The sequence below is a fragment of the Somniosus microcephalus genome, chromosome 1 (assembly GCF_052327205.1).
Source record: "Somniosus microcephalus isolate GS21.2 chromosome 1, FLI_Smic_1.0, whole genome shotgun sequence".
Taxonomy (NCBI): domain Eukaryota; kingdom Metazoa; phylum Chordata; class Chondrichthyes; order Squaliformes; family Somniosidae; genus Somniosus; species Somniosus microcephalus.
In genome coordinates, this window is record NC_140987.1 from 96,144,166 (window position 1) to 96,167,864 (window position 23,699).

At 44.2% G+C, this 23,699-nt stretch overlaps 1 protein-coding gene across 1 annotated transcript in view; it reads left to right on the forward strand.

The window, feature by feature from the left end:
* Positions 1-23,699, forward strand: part of LOC147124242 (transcription factor RFX3-like) — a 157,978-nt gene that overhangs the window by 28,965 nt on the left and 105,314 nt on the right. The window contains exons 3-6 of the mRNA XM_085984118.1: positions 3,026-3,100; positions 12,198-12,379; positions 12,467-12,586; positions 21,228-21,349. Of these exons, the coding sequence (XP_085840244.1) occupies positions 3,026-3,100; positions 12,198-12,379; positions 12,467-12,586; positions 21,228-21,349 (499 nt within the window). The remainder of the gene's footprint in view (positions 1-3,025; positions 3,101-12,197; positions 12,380-12,466; positions 12,587-21,227; positions 21,350-23,699) is intronic.

Genomic DNA, 23,699 nt, shown 5'->3' on the forward strand with positions numbered 1-23,699 from the left:
CCGTTTTGTTAGGTTTTTTTTCTTCTCGTGGCTTTTTTTTCCAACAGTCAGGCTCTGCAAAGTCTCTGAAGCTGTTGCTAAGCTACAGAGACGCTTCCAAGGTACGGGCCAACTGTTTAGAAGCTGTTGCTAAGCAACAGTGTTTGTTGCCAGATACGGAGCTGAAAACCTCCGTATGCTTCAACATTAGCGCTGGTTTGTCCGGCAGTTTTGATAGATCGGCAACAGCTCGGTCCCGTCGGTGCTGGATATCACACAGTTTCCTGTACTTCCAAGTTTTGTGTCATCTTCAAATTTTGAAATTGTGCCCTGTACATCCAAGTCATTCATAAAAAAGCAGTGGTCCTAGTACAGACCCCTGGGGAACACCACTATGTACCTTCCTCCAGTCCAAAAAACAACTGTTCACTACTACTCTCTGTTTCCTGTCACTTAGCCAATTTCGTATCCTTGCTGCCACTGTCCTTTTTATTCCATGGGCTACAACTTTGCTGGCAAGCCTATTATGTGGCACTTTATCAAACGCCTTTGAAAGTCCATGTACACCACATCAACCGCATTGCCCTCATCAACCCTCTCTGTTACCTCATCAAAAAACTCGGATCTAGTTAGTTAAACACAATTTGCCTTTAACAAATCCATTCTGGCTTTCCTTAATTAATCCGCACTTGTTCAAGTGAGTGTTAATTTTGTCCCGGATTATCATTTCTAAAAGCTTCCCCGCTACTGAGGTTAAACTGACTGGCCTGTAGTTGCAGGGTTTATCCTTAAACCCTTTTTTTTAACAAGGGTGTAACATTTGCATTTCTCCAGTCCTCTGGCACCACCCCCATATCTAAGGAGGATTGGAAGATTATGGCCAGTACCTCCGCAATTTCCACCTTTACTTCCCCGAGGATGCAGCCCATTCAGTCCTGCTGACTTATTTACTTTAAGTACAGCCAGCCTTTCCAGTACTTCATCTTTATCAATTTTTATTCCATCCAGTTTCTCAACCAGCTCCTCTTTCACTATGACTTAGGCAGCATCTTCTTCCTTGGTAAAGACAGATGCAAAGTACCTCAGCCATGCCCTCTGCCTCCATGCTTGGGTCTCCTTTTTGGTCCCTAATTGGCCCCACCCCTCCTCTTACTACCTGTTTACTATTTATATGCCTATAGAAGCCTTTTGGAATCCCTTTTATGTTAGCTGCCAATCTATTCTTATCCTCTCTCCTTGCCCCTCTTATTTCCTTTTTCACTTCCCCTCTGAACTTTCTATATTCAGCCTGGTTCTCACTTGTATTCTCAACCTGACATCTGTCATACGCCCCCTTTTTCTGCTGTTTCTTGCTCTCTTTCTCTTTCGTCATCCAGCGAGCTCTGATTTTGGTTGTCCTACCTTTCCCCCTCATGGGAATGTACCTCGACTCTACCCGAACGATCTCCTCCTTAAAGGCAGACCATTGTTCGATTACAGTTATGCCTGCCAATCTTTGATTCCAATTTACCCGAGCCAGATCCATTCTCAAGCCAGTGAAATTGGCCTTCCTCCAATTAAGTTTTTTTACTCTAGATTGCTCCCTGTCCTTTTCCATAGCTAATCTAAACCTTATGATACTGAGATCACTGTTCCCCAAATGTTCCTCTACTGACACTTGCTCCACTTGACCCATCTCATTCCCCAGAACTAGTTCCAGCAATGCCGCCTTCCTCGTTGGGCCGGAAACGTACAGATCAAGAAAGTTCTCCTGAACATACTTCAGAAATTCTCCCTCCTCTCTGCCCTTTACATTATACTATCCCAGTCTATATTGGGATAGTTGACATCCCCTATTATCACTACTCTATAGTTCTTGCACCTCTCTGTAATCTCTCTGCAAAATTTACTCCCCTATATCTTTCCCAGTAGTTGGTGGCCTATAGAATACACCTAGTAGTGTAATGGCACCTCTATTGTTTCTTACACTTCTAACTATTTGGTTAAGAGTTAATAGCTGAACAAACAGCTAAGAATGGTGGATCAGAGGGTGCAAAGGACAAATGGTCATTTGATATTAGAGCAAAGGAGGGTGCTTACCAGGACTTAAGGCAGGCAGAGATCACTAAGTTAGGGTAGAGTGAGTCAATGGAGGGATCTAAAAGTGAATGCAAGGATTTTGAAGTCAATTCCATGAGGCACGGGAAGCTAGTGAAGAAGACAAAGCTGATGGGAGTGGAGGTGAGGATATGGGCTGCAACATTTTGGATGAGTTGTACTTTGTGGAAGATTGATACAGGAAGGCCAGTTACGAGAGTGTTAGAGAGATCAAACCACAGGGTAATGAAGGCATGGACTAGGTTTTGACAGTGGAGGCAGGCAATGTTGTAGTGATGGAAGAAAGACATGTGTTTATATAGCGCCTATGGTGTCCTCAAAACATCCCAACGTGCTTAACAGCCAATTAATTACTTTTTGAAGTGCAGTAACTGTTGTTTTGTAGGCAAACAGACACATTTGATCTCAGTAAGATCCCACAAACAGCAATGAGATGAATGACCACTTAACTTGTTTTGGTGGTATTGACTAAGGGATGAATGTTTGCCAGGACACTGGTAGAACTCCCTGCTGTTATCCGGCAAAGTGCCATGGGAGCTTTTGCATTCATCTCAACAGGCAGATGGGGCCTTGGTTTAACATTTCATCTACATTCCACAATGCAGTACTCCATCACTAATGCATTGAAGTACCAGCCTAGATTAGGTTGTTCAGCTCCTGGTGTGGGACTTGAACCCACAATCAATTGACAATAGGCACGATCAAGGGGAGTACTGCCGGTGTCCTGGCCAATATTTATCCCTCAACCAACATCACTAATACAGGTTATCATATTGCTGTTTGTCGGACCTTGTTGTGCGCAAATTGGCTGCCGTGTTTCCTACATTACCACAGTGACTACACTTCAAAAGTACTTCCATTGGCTGTAAAGTGCTTTGGGATGTCCTGAGGTCGTGAAAAGCGCTATATAAATGCAAATTTTTATTTTTTTTTTTCTTTTCTAACTCAGGCAGGGATGCTACCACTGAGCCAAGCTGATACTTTGAAGAAAGTGGAAGTGGACACTTGGAAGAAAGCTGTCTTGGTAATGGTGCAGTTGTGGGGAAGTGAAGTGAGCTTAGGGTCAAACAGTTTGCCAATTTTCCGCATCTTCTGAAAGCCTGACGTAGCAGACAGGATGCTGATGTAGTCTAGGACAGAGGCAAGTAGGTGCTCGTGGGAGCCAAAAAAGATGGTTATAGTTTTGCTGACATTAGGCTAGAAGAAATCTTTGCTCATCTAGGTCTTGATGTCAGGCAGGCAATTGGCAAGTGTAACAACTGTCTTCAGATTGATGGAGGAGGCAGAGAGGTAGAGTTGGGCATCATCAGCATATATGTAGAAGCTGACCCATGCTTATGAATTATGTTGTTAGGGGTAACATGTAGATGATTACAAGGAGGAGACCCCTGGAGGTGAATGAGTAAGTAGAGGAAAAAACGTAATTGAAGACAGTGTACTGGATGGGTTGAAACAAGGCTATGAGCAGAACAAGGCTAGAGTCATGCAATAGGTGAACTACTGAAGAAAGACAGAGGAGGATGGAATGGTCAGAGGTGGTGGGAAGGATAAGAAATGACAGAGAGCCATGGTATTGTGGTTGTCACAAGATATAATTTGTGACTTTGACCAGTAAAGTAGATGGGGTGAAAACCACATTCAAGGGACTTGAATAAGAAGATGTGGGAGAGATGGAAGTGTTGTTGTGAGGCAATAAGTCAGCCCAGAATTTTGTAGAGAAAGGGAAGGTTGGCGTTCAGACAGTAGCTGGAGAATTATAGGGTTAAAGGATAGGTTTCTTGAGCAGGGGTTAAAAACGGCAGTCTTCATTGAGCTAGATCGATGGTGTCAGCAAGCATGCAGCTGAGGAAGTGAAGTTATCATGTCAGTAGAGCATTTAGGGAGCAGGTGATAGGTTTCATGGGTAGAAATGTAAGAGAATGGGATGTGTTACCGCTTGTTTGGGTAGAAAACCGAGCTGGAAATTGAAGGGTAGGGAAAGTTGAGAGATAGAGAAGGCAATGGCAGCTTTATGGTTGGCCTCAATTTTGGTTACAAAAGTTGAGTTCCTTGCATTTAGAGTCTGGAGTGAGAATAGCTTTTGTGAAGGTGGAAGGATGGAGTTAAGAAAGGAAGAACTTGTATTTATATAGTGCCTTTCACAACCTCAGGACATCCCAAAGCGTTTCACAGCCAATTAAGTAACTTCTAAAGTGTAGTCACTGTTGTAATGTAGGGAGTTTTGTGATGGGAAAGAGGAATTTGGAGTTCTTTCCATACTTCATAATGAATTTTGAGTAATAAGAGGTTTTTGTCAAGAGGAGGAAGCCATTGTGCAGTCAGGTCAGTCAAAAGCCAAATGCCTTTTAGGAGACTGTTAAACCGGGGCAGCAGAGTGGGGGAGGGTTGTGACACTCTCTTGGATCTAAGATGCACATGGAAAGGTACCAACAATAATAAGTAGAGATGGAAGGCAGTTTGAAACTGTTAAGTAAATTTTGGACCTATAACAGGAAATTCTTCTCCATGCCAAGAGTGCTCAATGCAGGAAATGGAATTACAATAAGGTAATGGAGACTAAAACCCTGGAATCTTTTAAGCAACAACATTGGAGTGACTTTAGGGTCTTTCTAGTTGGATGCATTAAGATGGGCAGAATGGCTTCCCTCATTCATCACCCATGTATTCCCTCAAATTGCTTGAATTTACTTTCAGGTTCAGACAGCCATTCAGGGACATGCCCAACCTCTGATTCTGGAGCAATTCCTTTTCTGATTGAGGCCTGAAGAGTCTTGCTGGCTCCTTGAGTTCTCCCAGGCATCCAGTTTAATTTTTATTGGTGAGACAAGGATGCAATGGATGACTTCCTGCTGGAATCACCACCAAGAAGTCAGCTTCACAATGCACTTATGTGCATTTTTTCCATTGTGGCCCTCAAGGTGGCAGCCATCTTGGGAAGTTTGTCTTGAAGCTCTGTCCACCCTACCACATTCAGTCACTGTAGCAATCACAGACCCAATTATGGATATGATCTCAGGTCAGCTGATCCTTGCTGTATTTTTTGTAGCTTATATTTTAATCTAAAATTAAGTTAATATTTTAACAGGAAAATATAATTTGCAGGCTTTATGAACTAGGAGATACATTTCTCAGTCTTGTATAAGTCATCTGGAAAGGGGGCTGAAAAATGAAATGTGGTTTTTATAAAATATAATTTTTATAGGTCCAATAGTGATAAAATTATTTTAAAGTAATGTAGTTCCATAGAAGTTATGTGGCAGTGAATCTTTAAATGAAAATCAGAGTTTACATAGTGCAATCTTATTTTCACATTTTAGTAATTTAGATAGCAAGAGTGTAAAAATGCATATGTTCTGCTATCACTTGTATTATGATATTGATAGTTTGGAAACTTCTGATTCTTTCTAAGATGTCCAGGTAGAATGTCAATCACACAATGGACATTTGACTTCACCTGGCACTCCCTTTCACCATTACTCTCTCGCGGGCCAGTAGGCCAACCATTTTAAGCTTTTATTGCCTGGATAATCAGCTGAGCCTTTAAAATAACAATTCTGAAATACTTACCAACTCTCTGCGATTACTCAATGGTTTTCCATTGTTGCTGTTCTTGGATCCTTCAAAGCAAATATGAGGTGAAAGAACTAATGAAATAGTTGCACAAATGTCAATATGGAGCCAGAGCATTTGTATACATTCCTGCATCATCTTTGAGATATCTGGATCAAGCATTACCCTTTCTAGTAAGAAATGTCCATTTTCAAGTCGAATTGAAATGGGTAAACCTTGTTTATTTCTATAGGAAGTTTGTAGGTAATCCATTTCTACACCATGCCTCTCCAGATCGCATTAATCTATAAATAGGTTCCAATAGCATTATAGAAATTGATGTTACCAGAAGCATTAATAGGAAATCATTGGGACTGATGAATGAGGTTAGAAACTTGAATAAGTAGTCACTATTAAGTATAATTGAGTCAATCTGTGCTAGCACTGAAATGGCTTAGATGTAGCTGAGGATTTCTGTACAGTATTTGCTTTAAAGAAAATTGTACACTATGCGCCTTTTACAATATTAACATATTTCCTTAAAATGGCATAAACAAACATAAAAAGATTTTAATGTACAACTGACTAAACTGGGTATATTTTGAACTTGTTTTATTCAACTTGCATGTTAAGTCTCTGTTCTTGATTATAATTGCTGACATTACTGAATATTAAGATTGCAGAGGGCAGGATACACTTGCAGAAAGTAAATACCTAGAACCCCAATTTTAATTCATGGCCGGAATTGGGTGTGTGGGAGATGAAGCAGGCGGTCATTCATCCGACCAAAAATTGGATAGCCCCCGAAAACAGGCGCGGGGATCGCAGTGGGGAATTAACCCGCGCCCATTCGATGTAATGCAGGCAGTATGCAAACTTTGTGCTGCCTGCTAATTATAATGATAGTGGCGTGCAGCCCAGCGCTAAACACGCTGCTGAGTGGCTGCACGCTCAACAGGGGGCCCAAGTTCGTGCAAGGCTAACACCAATTAAAGTTAGCCTGCACTTTTTAAAGCCAGCCTGCACCTCTTAAAGGGGAGGTGCATTCTGGCTGCAGCAGGTACTGGAAGTCGTTGTAGAGGAGTGTGTGACCTACAAGAAGAATGAAGATGGCGCAACATGGCAGAGAGAGGGCTCCCAGATTTTTGGATGTAGCACCTGAGGCCCTGGTGCAGGAGGAGAGATGAACTGTATCCACAAGGGGCCAGAAGGCCCTCCAGACAGATGCTGAGAAGGGAATGGGAACAGATAGCCGTCACTGTCAAGAAAAGCAATGCAGCCGCGAGGACCTGTATGCAGTGCAGGATGAAGTTTAAGGGCCTCATACGAGTGGTCAAGGTCACGACTCTTACCTCACATTCATATGCTCCATCTCACCCTCACACACTTACCACTGCTGCAAGTCTCACACCCACATCTCACAGTTTGCACACATTGGCAGCTATTCAATCATGACAGTCACATCAGCCAAACACAGTGAACCACACTCACTGTCACACTTCCCCCTCTCTTGCAGGACTAGGTGGTACACAGTCGTAATCATCTGCAGCTAACTGGAGGGGGACAGGTGCGCCTCCGTATCCTGACCCTGCTCGAGGAGACGGTGCTCGCCATAATTGGAGTGGCTGTGACTGAGGCCATGGCCAGCGGCAGTGTTGAAAGCATTGAAAATGACGGTATGCTCATACCTAATCCTCCTCCTCACATCCTACTTCCCCCTCATCCCACAATCTCTTCTGACAAAGGTAAACTATCCCTCCTCGTCCTTCTTGACTTGCCTGCAGCCTTTGACACGGTTGACCACTCCATCCTTCTCCAGAACCTCTCCACCATCGCCCAGCTGGGTGGGACTGCACTTGCCTGGTTCCATTCTTATCTATTTAATCGTAACCAGAGAATCACCTGCAACGGCTTCTCTTCCCACTCCCGCATCGTTACCTCTGGTGTCCCCCAAGGATCTATCCTTGGCCCCCTCCTATTTCTCATCTACATGTTGCCCCTTGGTGACATCATCCGAAAACACAGCGTCAGTTTCCACATGTATGCTGACGACACCCAGCTCTATCTCAATACCTCTTCTCTCGACCCCTCTACGGTGTCTAAATTGTCAGACTGCTTGTCCAACATACAGTTCTGGGTGAGCAAAAATTTTCTCCAATTAAATATTGGGAAGACCGATAGCCATTGTTTTCGGTCCCTGCCACAAACTCCGTTCCCTGGCCACTGACCCCATCTCTCTCCCTAACATCTGTCTGAGGCTGAACCACACTGTTCGCAACCTTGGTGTCATATTTGACCCTGAAATGAGCTTCCGACCACATATCCGCAGCATAACAAAGACCGCCCACTTCCACCTCCGTAACATCGCCCGTCTCCACCCTTGCCTCAACTCATCCGCTGCTGAAACCCTCATCCATGCCTTTGTTACCTCTAGACTTGACTATTCCAATGCACTCCTGGCTGGCCTCCCACATTCCACCTTACATAAACTTGAGGTCATCCAAAACTCGACTGCCCATGTCCTAACTCGCACCAAGTCCCGTTCGCCCATCACCCCTGTACTCGCTGACCTACATTGGCTCCTGATTAAGCAACGCCTTGATTTCAAAATTCTCATGCTTGTTTTCAAATCCCTTCATGGCCTCGCCCCTCCTTATCTCTGTAATCTCCTTCAGCCCCACAACCCCCCGAGATATCTGCGCTCCTCTAATTCTACCCTCTTGAGCATCCCTGATTATAATCACTCAACATTTGGTGGCCATGCCTTCTGTTGCCTGGGCCCTAAGCGCTGGAATTCCCTGCCCAAACCTGTCCGCCTCACTACCTCTTTCCTCCTTTAAGACGCTCCTTAAAACCTACCTCTTTGACCAAGGTTTTGGTCACCTGCCCTAACTTATCCTTATGTGGATCGGTGTCAAATTTTTTGTCTTAAAATACTCCTGTGCAGCGCCTTGGGACGTTTTACTACATTAAAGGTGCTATATAAATACAAGTTGTTGTTGTTGACTTACAAGCTGCAGATGGTGTAAGTATGCACCTCCTGCTTTCCTCACCACAACCCTACCCTTGTACCTTTTCTTATTTCAGAAACTCAAGAAATCCAACCTGGCCAGGCAGTGGTGCAAGAGGAAGAGGAGAGTGATGATGAAGAAGAAACACTGTCACTTGATCTGACACACGCAACCACTAGCTCAGATAATGCCATTGCGCGGACTTTAGAGGGTAGCTTAGAGGCGGGATCGGCATGTGGTGAGTCGCCAGGCACAAGTGGGCTACAGCCAAGACGGGGAAAGGGTAGCTCAGGTGCCAGCTCCCTAGAGGGCGAGGTTGCACTCAAGTCCTGCTGCACAGGACTCAGATAAAGACTTCGATAGGGCGGCCTACAGAAGAATGCTGATGGGTATGCAAAATGAAATGCTTGGTGCATTGGCAGGCCTGTCAGAAAGCCTGAATGCAATGTTAAGGTGCATGGAGAAGTCCAGCACCATCCTTGCACAGGGCTTTGCAGACAGCGTGGAGCCCATCCTTTCCAGCATGGAAGGGGTGGGACGATCCGTTAGCACACTTGTGGATCCAACCGTCATGCAGCGTCTGATGGCCAATGTCTCAGCTTCCATTGCAGCACAAGCAGAAACCATCCAACATCTGAATGCTGCAGTGGAAACTCAGACTGGAGTCATGCAAGCTCAGCTTGTTGCCACACAAGAGCAGACTTCTGCCATCATGGCTGGCCTTACCAATGTTGAAAGGAGCTTGCAGGGTGTCACAGCAGTCCAGCAATCTGTCCTTCAGCAGATTGCTAGGATTGCTGATGCACCGCCCCGAGGGAGTGGCAGTGGAGGACAAACCTGCTGTGTCCTCTCTGGATGACAACATTTGTCCTCCCGCCACTGGCACACCACCAGTGGTTATGGAGCATGCAGCAGACCATGACAAATCTTGAGACGTGCTCTGGTGAGTACTGCAGGGCTCCTCCAGAGCGGTCCAGGCAGTGGAAGCGTTGTTTAAGGACGTCAATGATCTACTCTATCAGATTCCGCGTGGCAACATGGCTTTCACTTTTCTGCATGCTACCAACATGTGGTTGGGTTGCGCAGCGGGTCATGTGCCAGGTGGCTGGCTCTTGTCGCCCAGTAGCCGCCCTCTGTTTTGCCATAGTAGCTCAAATGCTAATGGTACAGCGGACTGTTGCAGAATGAAGGCATCATGGCTGCTGCCAGGATACCGAGCATTGACTTGCATGATGCACTGAGTATGGTCGCACACCAGCTGGACATTGAGGGAGTGGAATCCCTTCCGGTTGTGGTACATCTCGCGACATGTGTGCAGTCAGTGGCACCTTGCACCATGGGGAAGCCGTGTGCTCGCTCAGCCTGCTTCTCTCTGGCAAGAGACAATGAAATGTATTCAGCTCTCCTTACATAGAGCCTCACACCTCTCGTATACAGGAGTGGACGGCGTACTGGGAGATGTTACAGATGTCGCCTGCTCCAGCCTGGAAGGGCCACGGTCACCTTTACAGCCACTGGCAATGCCGTCCTCACCCTGGACTGAGGGCGCCTCCTCAGTAAAATGGAGACATTGCATGCACTGTTCTTCGCTGAGGTTGAGGTAGGAGAATTGCTCCCTGAAGACGCTGGGTGGATATGGCCTCCTGCTGAGAACTCTTCCGCCCCTCCTCTTCCTGCCTCTTCTAGCACCTTGTCCTGCTCTGTGTCGCCTCTGCTCATTCTCCCGATCGTGCTACAGGCCAAGAGGGATACAAACTCCTGCACCCATGTCTGGGAGCAACTGGTCTGAGCAGACCCCTTGCAAGTCAGTAACAAGTCCTTGAGCACGTGCCACACCACTCCTTGTAGACTTTAGGCAACTTTAAAGAAGTCTAGAAAGCACCAAACACTTATACAAACTCAGCAGCAGCTAGTAAAAATCAATCAACAACTAACCTGTAAGTAGGTGATGATCCCTTTAAATAGCGCTGGTGTGGGGTCCTTCCTGCTGTTGAACGCATGTTCAGCTGTACGAGGTTAAGAGAGGGCATTGAGGTCGAAAATGGCAGTGCTGGCATCAAATCAGCATTACACGCTGATTGACGTCACGATCTGCCTATTCTGTATACTTACAGCGCCCACTCCCAGTGCCACAGCTAACGCCCTCACCAAAATGGCGCAGCTTGCACCAGGAGTGTGCACGCGCTGCTCGGTCGCCATTTTCGAGCCAATTCGGCACCCATAGCGCCCAAACGACGGGTGCTGCACAAGCGAATTTTTAGTCCTTTAACTCTTGGGCCTCATTTGAATACATTGTCACAGGGTGTCAGGCTGGCTGGCACCGGGCATCTACAGAAATGGTCCCCGGCAAGGTAAGTGAGGAATGGGGGAGGTGGGGCTTAGTAAAATTTGAGATGGGGGGAGGCCTGGGGCAGGGAAGGCCCAAAGTATCCTTGTGGGGCCAGGAGGAGCAATCCTGCTGGCCCACAAGGAACCTTTAAAAAGGTTAAAAAAAAACATGCTTACCTAAGCCTCCTGCAGACAGGATGCTACTTGCCCCCAGCTTTTGCTGGGTCTGAGTTAAAATGGCGTGTGTTATCGGAATGCGACTTCACCATTTAAATTAGACCCCCACTCCTCAAGGGCAGGCAGAAACACATCAGGAACACTGCACAAACCACCCCAACACCGCACCGTCCCCCCCACCCACCCGCCCAGTCTGCACCCGTCCCGCTGGTCAGGGAGATTAAAATAGCCTCAAGTCTCCGCTTTTATATTGCATTTCGTGCTGAGAATGCTGCCACCAGGACCAGCCATCTTGTGCAGGTTGTGGCATTGGCAAATAACCTACTGAGTCTTTCCAACTTGCCGACCTTAGTGAATCTGGCGGCTGCAGCCACAACGTTAAATGCAGTATCGTACAGCTTTGGTCCACCCTTTAATTGCAGAACTCATTACTGGGGCTTTCACTGTTTTGGTGAATAATAATTGGTTAAAACTAATTATCTGATTTGGTTAATGGTAATTTGCAATATTTGCATAATTATTTGCAACAAATGGAGGTGCTAGTATCTCTATCAAAGAATATGTGTTACTTACCACGCCTGAAACAGGCGTTGGCAAATTTATATATGCAAATAATGGGCCTAACACCTGTTTGAGGCCCCCTCTGGAAGATTGTTTAGCCCTGAGGCCTGGGGATCACATTCTAGGCCCAACCAAGAAGGTAAGTTACCTGAACATGGAGCCGGGAGGAACAGGAGTGCTCCTCACACCCCCACATTAAAGGAACAGATCGCCAGCTCCATCTCTCCCCCGCCCCACCACCACCACACCGCATCGTTGCTGCTCCCAACCCCAACTCTCAAACTCCCCAGCTTCCAGCCCCAATATACTCGCTCCCGTCCCCAACCCCACTGTGGACCCCAGGCTCACTTACCTCAGGGATATCTGGGGTGCTTTACCATTCAGCGCAGGGAATGTACCCTGCCCCGGTGTGGCCATTATATTCAAACTGGACTTTATACAAACACATAACTAGAAAAATAGTCCTACAGATACTATTTTTATGTTTGTTTTTAGCTTCAGTGGTTATTGGACAACTATGAGACAGCAGAAGGTGTCAGCCTTCCCAGAAGTACTCTGTACAACCACTACCTGCGTCACTGTCAGGAACAGAAGCTTGACCCAGTGAATGCAGCTTCTTTTGGGAAACTCATTCGCTCCATTTTCATGGGTTTGCGCACCAGGCGGCTAGGCACAAGGTTAGTTACATGCCAACTTTGTTCCTGTTTTCTGAATATTATTGCAGTGATTCATTATTTTTATTTTAAATATTTCTTCTCTCTTAGGGGAAACTCTAAGTATCACTACTACGGCATCCGGATTAAACCAGACTCCCCACTAAATCGCTTACAGGAGGACATGCAGTACATGGCTATGAGGCAACAGCCTATGCATCAGAAACCGAGGTAACAGCTTCAAGTGGCTACAAATACACACATCTATGTCTCGATAGCAGCTCTCAAAACAGGATGTTGGCCTCCACTGTCTTTTTAAATATTAATTATTATTCCATTTTCTTTTTTCCTTTCATTTTTAAGATTATATGAAGTTCTAGATATTATTGGGCCAGAATTTGCTGTCAAAATAACGGCAAGGCTAATAGCACTCACTGTTATTTATGGGTAAGCGGTAAAGCAACTTCAGGCGAGGAGCGAGTGCGGGGTTCAATATGAATATCCAAAAGTTGCCCGTTAAACTCGCCATAGAAAGTTAAGTCTTTTCATGATGGGCATTAGTATCCTTTTAGCAATGTGATGAGTGCTACTGACTGCCAATTAACCTCTCTGGCACCAAACATTAACTATTACAAGTGTGGAGTCTCATTCCTTAAGGTTTTTAATTTTTCGGGGTGATCTTAAAAATGTCAAAATAAATGTAAAATTTTAATTTTCTTATTTTTTCTTTTTGTTTTTTTCTCTTAATCCAATCTTTCTTTCCCTCTATTTTTCTTTCTTTACCTGTTTTGACATTGAAGCCACCCCCTTTAATTCACCCTCCTCGGTTCTTCCTGTGTTTATTTCCCAATCCTTAAATCTCATTAGTTAAGGAGATACCTTGTTGGTTGTCCTGTTTACACAGGTCCCAGATGCCCTGTTTCCCTCACCGCACCGTTCTTTGTGGGCAAAATTTTTTGAACTCAAGCTGCAGGGGCAAGTCTAACTAATGGCAGATGCCATTAGATGCCCTGCTACAGAAAAATCTGGACCAATCTGATAGTTTGAAAAGTCAAACTAGTTTGTAACAATCTGGACCAAAATGAACAAAGCTTAAGTGTCATATTGATTTTCTGGCAAAAACAGCAAAATGCTATGAGTGACAGTCACATAATATGAATAATAAATTAGCAAGGAGATTTATAATAGTAATGGTAATAGCACTGCTTGTCAACCACCTTTAGCTAATAGAGAATCATAGATACCCAAATGAGATTGCAAAACAGCCATCTAATCTGACGAGTTCAGATGACATCAGAAACTGGGAAAGTTTTTTAAGTATCATCTGTATCTCACTATTGGATTATAGCTTTCAAATCATTCCAGGGCATTGTTTCTTTACTATAATATGCAATTTTGTTAATTGGATAGAGTTCTTTTAGCAACAGTTGCTATTGATGGAATTGCAACTGTAAATGTGTTCCATTTCTTTGTGTAGGATTAATGATTGTAACACCATTACTACAAATGTATTTGAATTTTTTGAGGAGCTGACTAAAGTAGTGGATAGGGGAATGTCTATGGATGTTATTTATATGGACTTCCAGAAGACATTTGATTAGGTCCCACATAAGAGACTGTTAACTAAAGTAGAAGCTCATGGAATTGATGGCAAATTATTGACCTCGTTAGGAAATTGGCTGAGCGGCAGGAGATGGTGAGTAGGGACACTCTAATTGGCAGGATGTGACTAGTGGTGTCCCGTAGGGATCTGTGTTGGGGCCTCAACTATTCACAGTCTTTATTAATGGCTTAGATGATGGCATAGAAAGTCATATATCCAAATTTGCCGATGGCACAAAGATAGGCGGCATTGTAGGCGGTGTAAATGAAAGCATAAAATTATAAACGGATATTGATAGATTAAGTGAATGGGCAAAACTGTGGCAAATGGATTTCATTGTCGGCAAATGTGAAGTCATCCACTTTACATAAGAACATAAGAAATAGGAGCAGGAGTAGGCCAATCGGCCCCTCGAGCCTGCTCCGCCATTCAATAAGATCATGGCTGATCTGATCCTAACCGCCAATCCACTATCACAGAACCATCTCCTGAATCTAACAGAATTAGACACACGAAATAGGAGCAGGATCAGGCTACTCGGCCCCTGGGCCCGCTCCGCTACCCACAGGGCCATGACCGATCCGAACCTAGACTCATGTCCAAATTCCTGCCCGCTCCCCGTAACCCTTAATTCCCTTTACTTCTAGGAAACTGTCTATTTCTGTTTTAAATTTATGTAATGATGTAGCTTCTACAGCTTTTTGGGGCAGCATATTCCATGGACCTACCACCCTCTGAGTGAAGTAGTTCCTCCTCATCTCAGTTTTGAAAGAGCAGCCCCTTATTCTAAGACTATGCCCCCTAGTTCTAGTTTGGACCTAAAAAGGATAGAACAGAGTACTTTCTAAATGGTGAAAAGCTAGAAACAGTGGAGGTCTCAAGAGACTTGCAGGGGGTGTGGTCCAGGTACATAGATCATTATAATGTACAGAAAATAATAAAAAAGGCTAATGGAATGCTGGACTTTGTAACTAGAGGACTAGAATGCAAGAGGATAGAAGTTATGCTGCAGCTGTACAAAACTCTGGTTAGACATACCTGGAGCACTGTGAGCAGTTCTGGGCACCACACCTCAGGAAGGATATATTGGCCTTGGAGGGAGTGCAGCGTAGGTTTACCAGAATGATACCCGGACTCCAAGGGTTAAGTTACGAGAGTTGTATTCCCTAGAATTTAGAAGGTTAAGAGGTGATCTGATCGAAGTTTTTAAGATATTAAGGGGAACAGATAGGGTAGATAGAGAGAAACTATTTCCGCTGGTTGGAGATTCTAGGACTAGGCAACGGGAACGGTAGCATAGTGGTTATTTTACTGGACTAGTAACCCAGAGGCCTGGACTAATGATCCGCAGACGTGAGTTCAAATCCCACCACGGCAGCTGGGAAATTTAAATTCAGTTAATTAAATAAATCTGGAATAAAAAGCTAGCATCAGTAATGGTGACCCAGAAACTATTGGATTGTCGTAAAAACCCTTCTGGTTCACTAACGCCCTTTAGGGAAGGAAGTCTGCCATCCTTACCTAGTCTGACCTATATGTGACTCCAGAACCACAGCAATGTGGTTGACTCTTAACTGCCCTCTGAAATGGCCTAGCAAGCCACTCAGTTGTAACAAACCGCTACGAGAAACAATAATAAGAATTAAAACGAACAGACCACCTGGCATCGAACTAGACACCGGCATCGGACATGACAATGGCACACCCAGCCCAGTCGATCCTGCAAAGTCCTCCTCACTAACGTCTGGGGATTTGTGCCAAAATTGGGAGAGCTGTCCCACAGACTAGTCAAGTAATAGCCTAACATAGTCATACTCACAGAATCATACCTTTCAGCCAATGTCCCAGACTCCTCCATTGGCAGGACAGACCCACCAGAGGTGGCGGCACAGTGGTATATGGGAGGGAGGGAGTGGCCCTGGGAGTCCTCAACATTGACTCCAGACCTCATGAAGTCTCATGGCTTCAGGTCAAGCATGGACAAGGAAACCGCCTGCTGATTACCACCTACCGCCCTCCCTCAGCTGACGCATCAGTACTCCTCCATGTTGAACACCATGAGAAGAAGCACTGAGGGTAGCAAGGGCACTGAATGTACTCTGGGTGGGGGACTTCAATGTCCATCACCAAGAGTGGCTAGGTAGCACCACTACTGACTGAGCTGGCTGAGTCCTGAAAGACAAAGCTGCCAGACTGGGCCTGCGGCAGGTGGTGAGAGAGCCAACACAAGGGAGAAACCTACTTGACCTTGTCCTCACCAATCTACCTGTCGCAGATGCATCTGTCCATGACAGCATTGGTAGCAGTGACCACCGCACAGTCCTTGTGGAGACAAAGTCCATTCTTCTCACTGAGGACACCCTCCATCGTGTTGTGTGGCACTACCACCATACTAAATGGAATAGATTCAGAACAGATCTAGAGCTCAAATCTGGGCATCCATGCGACGCTGTGGGCCATCAGCAGCAGCAGAATTGTATTCCACCACAATCTGTAACCTCATGGCCCGGCATATCCCTCACTCTACCATTACCATCAAGCCAGGGGACCAACCCTGGTTCAATGAGGAGTGCAAAAGAGCATGCCAGGAGCAGCACCAGGAGTACCTAAAAATGAGGTGCCAACCTGGGGAAGCTGCAACACAGGACTACATGCAAGCTAAACAGCGGAAGCAGCATGCTATAGAAAGAGCTAAGTGATCCCACAATCAACGGATCAGATCAAAGCTCTGCAGTCCTGCTACATCCAGTCGTGAATGGTGGTGGACAATTAAACAACTAACAAGAGGAGAAGGCTCCATGAATATCCACATCCTCAGTGATGGCAGTGCCCAGCACACGAGTGCAAAAGACAAGGCTGAAGCATTTGCAACCAATGCTGAGTGGATGATCCATCTGTGCCTCCTTCTGAGGTCCCCACCATCACAGAAGCCAGTCTTCAGCCAATTCGATTCATTCCACGTGATATCAAGAAATGGCTGCTGGATACAACAAAGGCTATGGGCCCCAACAACATCCCGGCTGTTGTGCTGAAGATTTGTGTTCCAGAAGTAGCGTGCCTCTAGCCAAGCTGTTCCAGTACAGCTACAACACTTGCATCTACCCGACAACTGCCCAGGTATGTCCTGTCCACAAAAAGCAGGACCAAATCCAATCCGGCCAATTACCACCCCATCAGTCTACTCTCAATCATCAGCAAAGGGATGGAAGGTGTCGTCGATAGTGCTATCAAGCGGCACTTACTCACAAATAATCTGCTCACTGATGCTCAGTTTGGGTTCCACCAGGACCATTCTGCTCCAGACCTCATTACAGCCTTGGTCCAAACATGGGCAAAAGAGCTGAATTCCAGAGGTGAGGTGAGAGTGACTGCCCTTGACATCGAGGCAGCATTTGACTGAGTGTGGCATCAAGGAGCCCTAGTAAAACTGAAGTCAGTGGGAATTGGGGAAAACTCTCCACTGGCTGGAGTCATACCTAGCACAAAGGAAGATGGTTGTGGTTGTTGGAGGTCAATCATCTCAGCCCCAGGACATCACTGCAGGAGTTCCTCAGGGCAATGTCCTAGGCCTAACCATCTTCAGCTGCTTCATCAATGACCTTCCCTCCATTATAAGGTCAGAATTGGGGATGTTCGCTGATGATTGCACAGTGTTCAGTTCCATTCGCAACGCCTCAGAAAATGAAGCAGTCCATTCCCGCATGCAGCAAGACCTGGATGACATTTAGGCTTGGGTTGATGAATGGCAGGTAGCATTCGCGCCACACAAGTGCCCTACAATGACTATCTCCAACAAGCGAGAGTCTAACCACCTTCCCATGACATTGAACAGCATTACCATTGCCGAATCCCCCACCATCAACATCCTAGGGATCACCTTTGACCAGAAACTTAACTGGACCAGCCACTGTGGCAACAAGAGCAGGTCAGAGGCTGCGTATTCTGTGCCGAGTGGCTCACCTCCTGACTCCCCAAAGCCTTTCCACCATCTACAAGGCACAAGTCAGGAGTGTGATGGAATACTCTCCACTTGCCTGGATGAGTGTAGCTGCAACAACACTCAAAAAACTCGACACCATCCAGGATAAAGCAGCCCGCTTGATTGGCACCCCATCCACCACCTTCAACATTTACTCCCTCCACCACCAGTACACTGTGGCTGCAGTGTGTACCATCTACAAGATGCACTGCAGCAACTCGCCAAGGCTTCTTCGGCAGCACCTCCCAAACCCGCAACCTCTACCACCTAGAAGGACAAGGGCAGCAGGTGCATTAGAACATCATTACCTGCACGTTCCCTTCGAAGTTACACACCATCCTGACTTGGAAATATATTGCTGTTCCTTCATCGTCGCTGGGTCAAAATCCTGGAACTCCCTCCCTAACAGCACTGTGGGAGTACCTTCACCACAAGGACTGCAGTGGTTCAAGAAGGCGGCTCACCGCCACCTTCTCGAGGGCAATAAATGCTAGCCTTGTCAGCGATGCCCACATCCCAGAACAAATCAAAAAAGAAACTAGAGGGCATAGTCTAAATTAGAGCCAGACCTTTCAGGAGTGAAATTAGGAAACACTTCTACACACAAAGGGTGGTAGAAGTTTGGAACTTTCTTCTGCAAATAGCAATTGATGCTAGATCAATTGTTAATTTTAAATCTGAGATTGATAGCTTTTTGTTAACCAAAGGTATTAAGGGATATGGGCCAAAGGCAGGTATATGGCGTTATATCTCAGATCAGCCATGAGCTCATTGAATGGCGGAGCAGGTTCAAGGGCTCAATGGCGTACTCCTGTTCCTTTGTTATGGTAAGATGATTAGGAGCATTAGAAGATAGGAACAGGAGGAGGCCATTGAGTCCCCTTGAGTCTGTTCTGCCATTCAGTTCGACCATGCCAACTCTCTTTGATCAGCTCATACTTATCCAAGTGCTCAGTCGCTCTGTCTCTGATGATAGATTCCAGTAACTTCCAGATTATATCAAAACAATGGATTCAAATCTCTCGATTTACATTTAGCCAAGCAGCATGTGCTAAGTTGAAACATAAATTCGGTTTGTGCCCAGTTTGGTACTTTTCTGTCTTATCCGTCATATCCTCATAGTACAGGAGAGGAGAAAGTAGCACTTAGGCTCACAGGAAGGAGAGGGCTTTGTTGGATAGCATTCACTTTTTGTGACGCAGCAAGTAATTTTCCTTGGGTGAAAGAATGCAAACCCATTCCAAAATAACACTAGTAAGATTTTCTAATCTACATTCAATTATTCATTAAATTCTAAACATTCCTTTTGTTGGAAACTGATTCATGTCCTAGACTATTGCAAACAGAATGGTTTTGTACATAGAATGCTATAACATTACAACACAGAAACAGATCATTCAGCCCATCCAATCTGTGCCTGTGTTTCTCTCCTCATGAGCGACCTCATCTAATTTCACTCTCCTACACCCAGTGCCCTCATATTCTTCTTTTTCAAGCATTAACTAATTCTTTTTTAAATTAATTTATTTATCGACTCTGCCTCAACAATAGTTTGTTGCCAAGAATTCCACATTCTAACTACTCTTGTGTAAAGAGATTTTTTTCTAATCTATTTACTACCTTTTGACCTTGTATAACCATGATGCCAACCAGTGAAAGTGATCTATCAATATTTACCTTATTGCAAAGCTTCTTGATCTTGAAGTCCTCTCTATCAGGTCACCTTTCAACATTCACAGCTCTACTGAAAAAAGCACTATTTGCGCTGCCACCTTTAATGTGTATCTGAACCAAGATCCCTCTGCTCCTCTACTCTTTAAAATCTTAACCATTCCAATTTTTCGATATTGGACTGCATCTGCCACTTATTTGCCCATCCCGTTATCCTATCCATGTCCTCCTTTAGTCTTTCACAACCTTTATTGCACCACCCCAATTTAGTGTTACAGGAAACTTTGTGATATCCGGCACCGACGGGACCGAGCTGTTGCCGATCTATCAAAATTGCCGGACATGCAAAGTTAATGTTGAAGCATACGGAGGTTTTCATCTCCGTATCTGACAACAAACACTGTTGCTTAGCAACAGCTTCTAAACAGTCGGCTGCAGCTGCAAGCATCTCTAGCTGAAGCTGTTGCTATAGCTACAGACCTTGCAGTGCCTGACTGGGGGGAAAAAAAGCAACGAGAACTAAAAAAAACGGCTCCTGATTTTTGCCGTTAGATCGAATATTCCGGACATATAACCTCCGGATAAACCAAAGTTTCCTGTATTAGCAAATTTTGATATTGTTCTCTAAGTGCCTATGTCTAGATCATCTATGTATGTAGTAAATATGAGTGGCCATAACACAAACCTCTGTTGATTACCAGGCACCACGTCTTTTCCTGAGAACCTAAGTGCCAACAGGAAGAAAAAAGGAAAGCCCTTATCTTTATATTATTGTGTCCTTTCCATGATCTCCAGAATATTTACTGCCACTTAGCAACCCTGGATACCAATTTCAAGTGCCCTGAATGCCAGAACAATAGGAAATGGCATGCAGGTCCAACATGCCCCAGATACATATTAAAATATTAATTTGAGGGTATGTCGATCCTGCATACCATTTCCCTTAAATAGGTGGGTGTTTCCATCACCAGAAAATGCGAGCTACAAATCCAGGCCATTTCTGGAGAGTGTGACATCCACTCATTTCTGCACCTGGCCTCAGCAATACCACTGCTACAAGTGAGGAAAATCTAGACTTAACACTCTAGAAGGAACCCGCTTAATGGGGGAACCCACTTAATGGGAGACCTTATTGAGTTACAGTATATAAGATGGTGTTGGGTGATTGAAACCCACATTGTTTCTACTTTCCTGGCTTAATATAAAGTAATAGAGGTATCAATTTAAATTATTGAGAAATTAAAACTTATTAGGAAGAACTTCTTTACTCGAAGAGTGCTAAATGTTTAGGATAACCTGCCAGGCAGGTGGTAAAGACAAAAACACTTGCAATGTTTGAAATACAGTTGAATGCTAAGATGTGAGAGCTGCTGTACTAGAGGGATGAGCTTTGATGGGCTGAATGGCCTTTTCTTGTTCTTGACTTACATTCTTACGTACGTCTGTGTTGTCATTGCACACAGGGAAATGAAAAGTTTATCGTGATTTGAGGCTCCACTTTGTTCTCACTCTTGTTTCTCTTTTCGAGGTGGGATTCTTGGGAATTTCACATTTTTCTAATTCTTTTATTCTAGTGTTTTTCATTCTAAAATATCAGTATTGGTAATATTGTTTCTCAGATATAAACCTATGCAGAAGTTGGATGGAATAGGAGATGGCTTCACAGGAAGTGGCCAACAGATTCCTAACTCTGCAGAGCAAACCATTGTCGCACAGAGTCAACACCATCAGCAGTTCCTTGGTAAGCTACACTGAGAGTTATTTTAGTAAACTTTTAATGTTGACTATCATTTGCAGTTTTCCAGATATTTTTATGTTGTGTAACATTTGCAAATATAATATTCTAGAAATGTCTACTGAATTCGGGAAAGATAAAGAATCAGGTGCAAATATTTTGAGTGTTGTGTATAAAAACACTTTAAACAGCTATATGGTGTAAGCTTCACATTCTGCCTAGACATTAAACGACAAGAAAGATCCTATTATCTGATTAAACAATATATTAAAAATGTATGGCTTTAATTTTTTTTTAAATACTTTACTTCAACAGAAACCCAACATGTTAGTCCTTCTTGCCACCAGGCTGTTCAGGTGATTCCACTGACAGACAGGAGCGCTTTATGTCTTTTCATCATCAATTTTAAATTTGTAGAATATGCAGTATACCTAACTGATAGCAAATTTTCCCATAGTTAGGAGGCTTTGGACACCTTTGCAACCAGTGGAATCTCAGGGACGCACAGGGCTGCTCCCTGTCAATGTTGTCATTGGAATGAACTGGAGGACCCAATCAGTCCTTAAAGTGGTATTTATTACAAATGGGTATTCTCCCTCCTCTGGCTGTGTAACGGTTGACCCTGCCATTAAATATTTGACACTGCTCACAACTTTTCACCTACCACATTATCTTTGATTCTGTGAAAAGTTTAAGAATTCATCAGTACTTTCTCAGTCACATAAGGTCAAAGAGCAATTTATTATTTTTTCAGAAAAGAAAAGTTTATGTAAATGTTGCAGTACAATTTTTTCAAAGTACTTGGAACCAACCAGGGAGCAGGCTATTTTAGATCTTGTATTGTGTAATGAGACAGTGTAATCTCATAGTAAAGGATCCACTGAAGCAGAGTGATCATAATATAATAGAATTTCACATTAAGTTTGAGAGTCCGAAACTAGTCTTACACTTAAATAAAGCCAATTACATAGGATGAGGGGCGAGTTGGCTAAGGTAGATTGGGAAAATAGATTAAAAGGTATGACAGTAGATAAGCAGTGGCAAACATTTAAAGAAATATTTCAAAATTCTCAATGGATATACATTCCATTGAGAAATAAAAACTCTGTGGGAAAAGTGATCCATCCGTGGCTAACTAAAGAAGTTAAGGATAGTATTGATTAAAAGAAGAGATTTATAATGTTGCAAAGAATAGTAGTAAGCCTGAGGATTGGGAGAGCTTTGGAAACCAGCAAAGAGAAAAAGTAATAGAGAAACTAATAGGACTAAAAACTTACAAATCCCCTGGACCTGACGGCCTACATCCCAGGGTTCTAAAAGAGGTGGTTGCAGAAATAGTGGATGCATTGGTTGTTGTCTTCCAAAATTCCCTAGATTCTAGAATGGACCCAGCAGATTGGAAGGTAGCAGATGTAATGCCACAATTCAAGAAAGGAGGGAGAGAAAAAAACAGGAACTACAGGCCAGTTCGCCTGACACCAGTCGTCGGGAAAATGCTGGAATCCATTATTAAGGAGACGTGGTAACAGGGCACTTCAAAAATCAGAATATGATTAGGCAGAGTCAACATGATTTTATGAAAGGGAAATCGTGTTTAACAAATTTAGTAGAGTTTTTTTGAGGATGTAACTAGCAGGGTAGATAAAGGGCAACTAGTGGATATAGTATATTTGGATTGCCAAAAGGCATTTGATAAGGTGCCACGTAAAAGGTTGTTGCGCAAGATGAGGGCTCATGGGGGTGGGGGTAATATATTTGCAGGGATAGAGGATTGGTTAATAGATAATAAGAAACAGAGAGTAGAGATAAACAGATCATTCACAGCTTGGCAGGCTGTAACTAGTGGGGTTCCGCAATGATCAGTGCTTGGGTCTCAGCTATTTACAAACTATATTAATGACTTAGATGAAGGGACCAAGTGTAATGTATCCAGATTTTCTGACGATACAAAGCTGGGTGGGACAGTTATTCACTTTGGTAGGAAGAATAGGAAAACAGAATATTTTTTAAATGGTGAGAAGCTATTAAATGTTGGTGTTCAGAGAGATTTAGGTGTTCTCGTACAGGAAACACAGTTAGCATGCAGGCACAACAAGCTACAGTATTAGGAAGGCACATGGCATGTTGGCCTTTATTGCAAGGGGGTTGGAGTACAAGAGTAAGGAAGTCTTGCTACAATTGTACAGGGCTTTGGTAAGACCACATCTGGAGTACTTTGCACAGTTTTGATCTCCTGATCTGAGGAAGGACAGACTTGCCTTAGAGATGGTACAATGAAGGTTCACTAGATTGATTCCTGGGATGACAGGGTTGTCCTTTGAGAAGAGATTGAGAAGATTGGGCCTATACTCTCTTG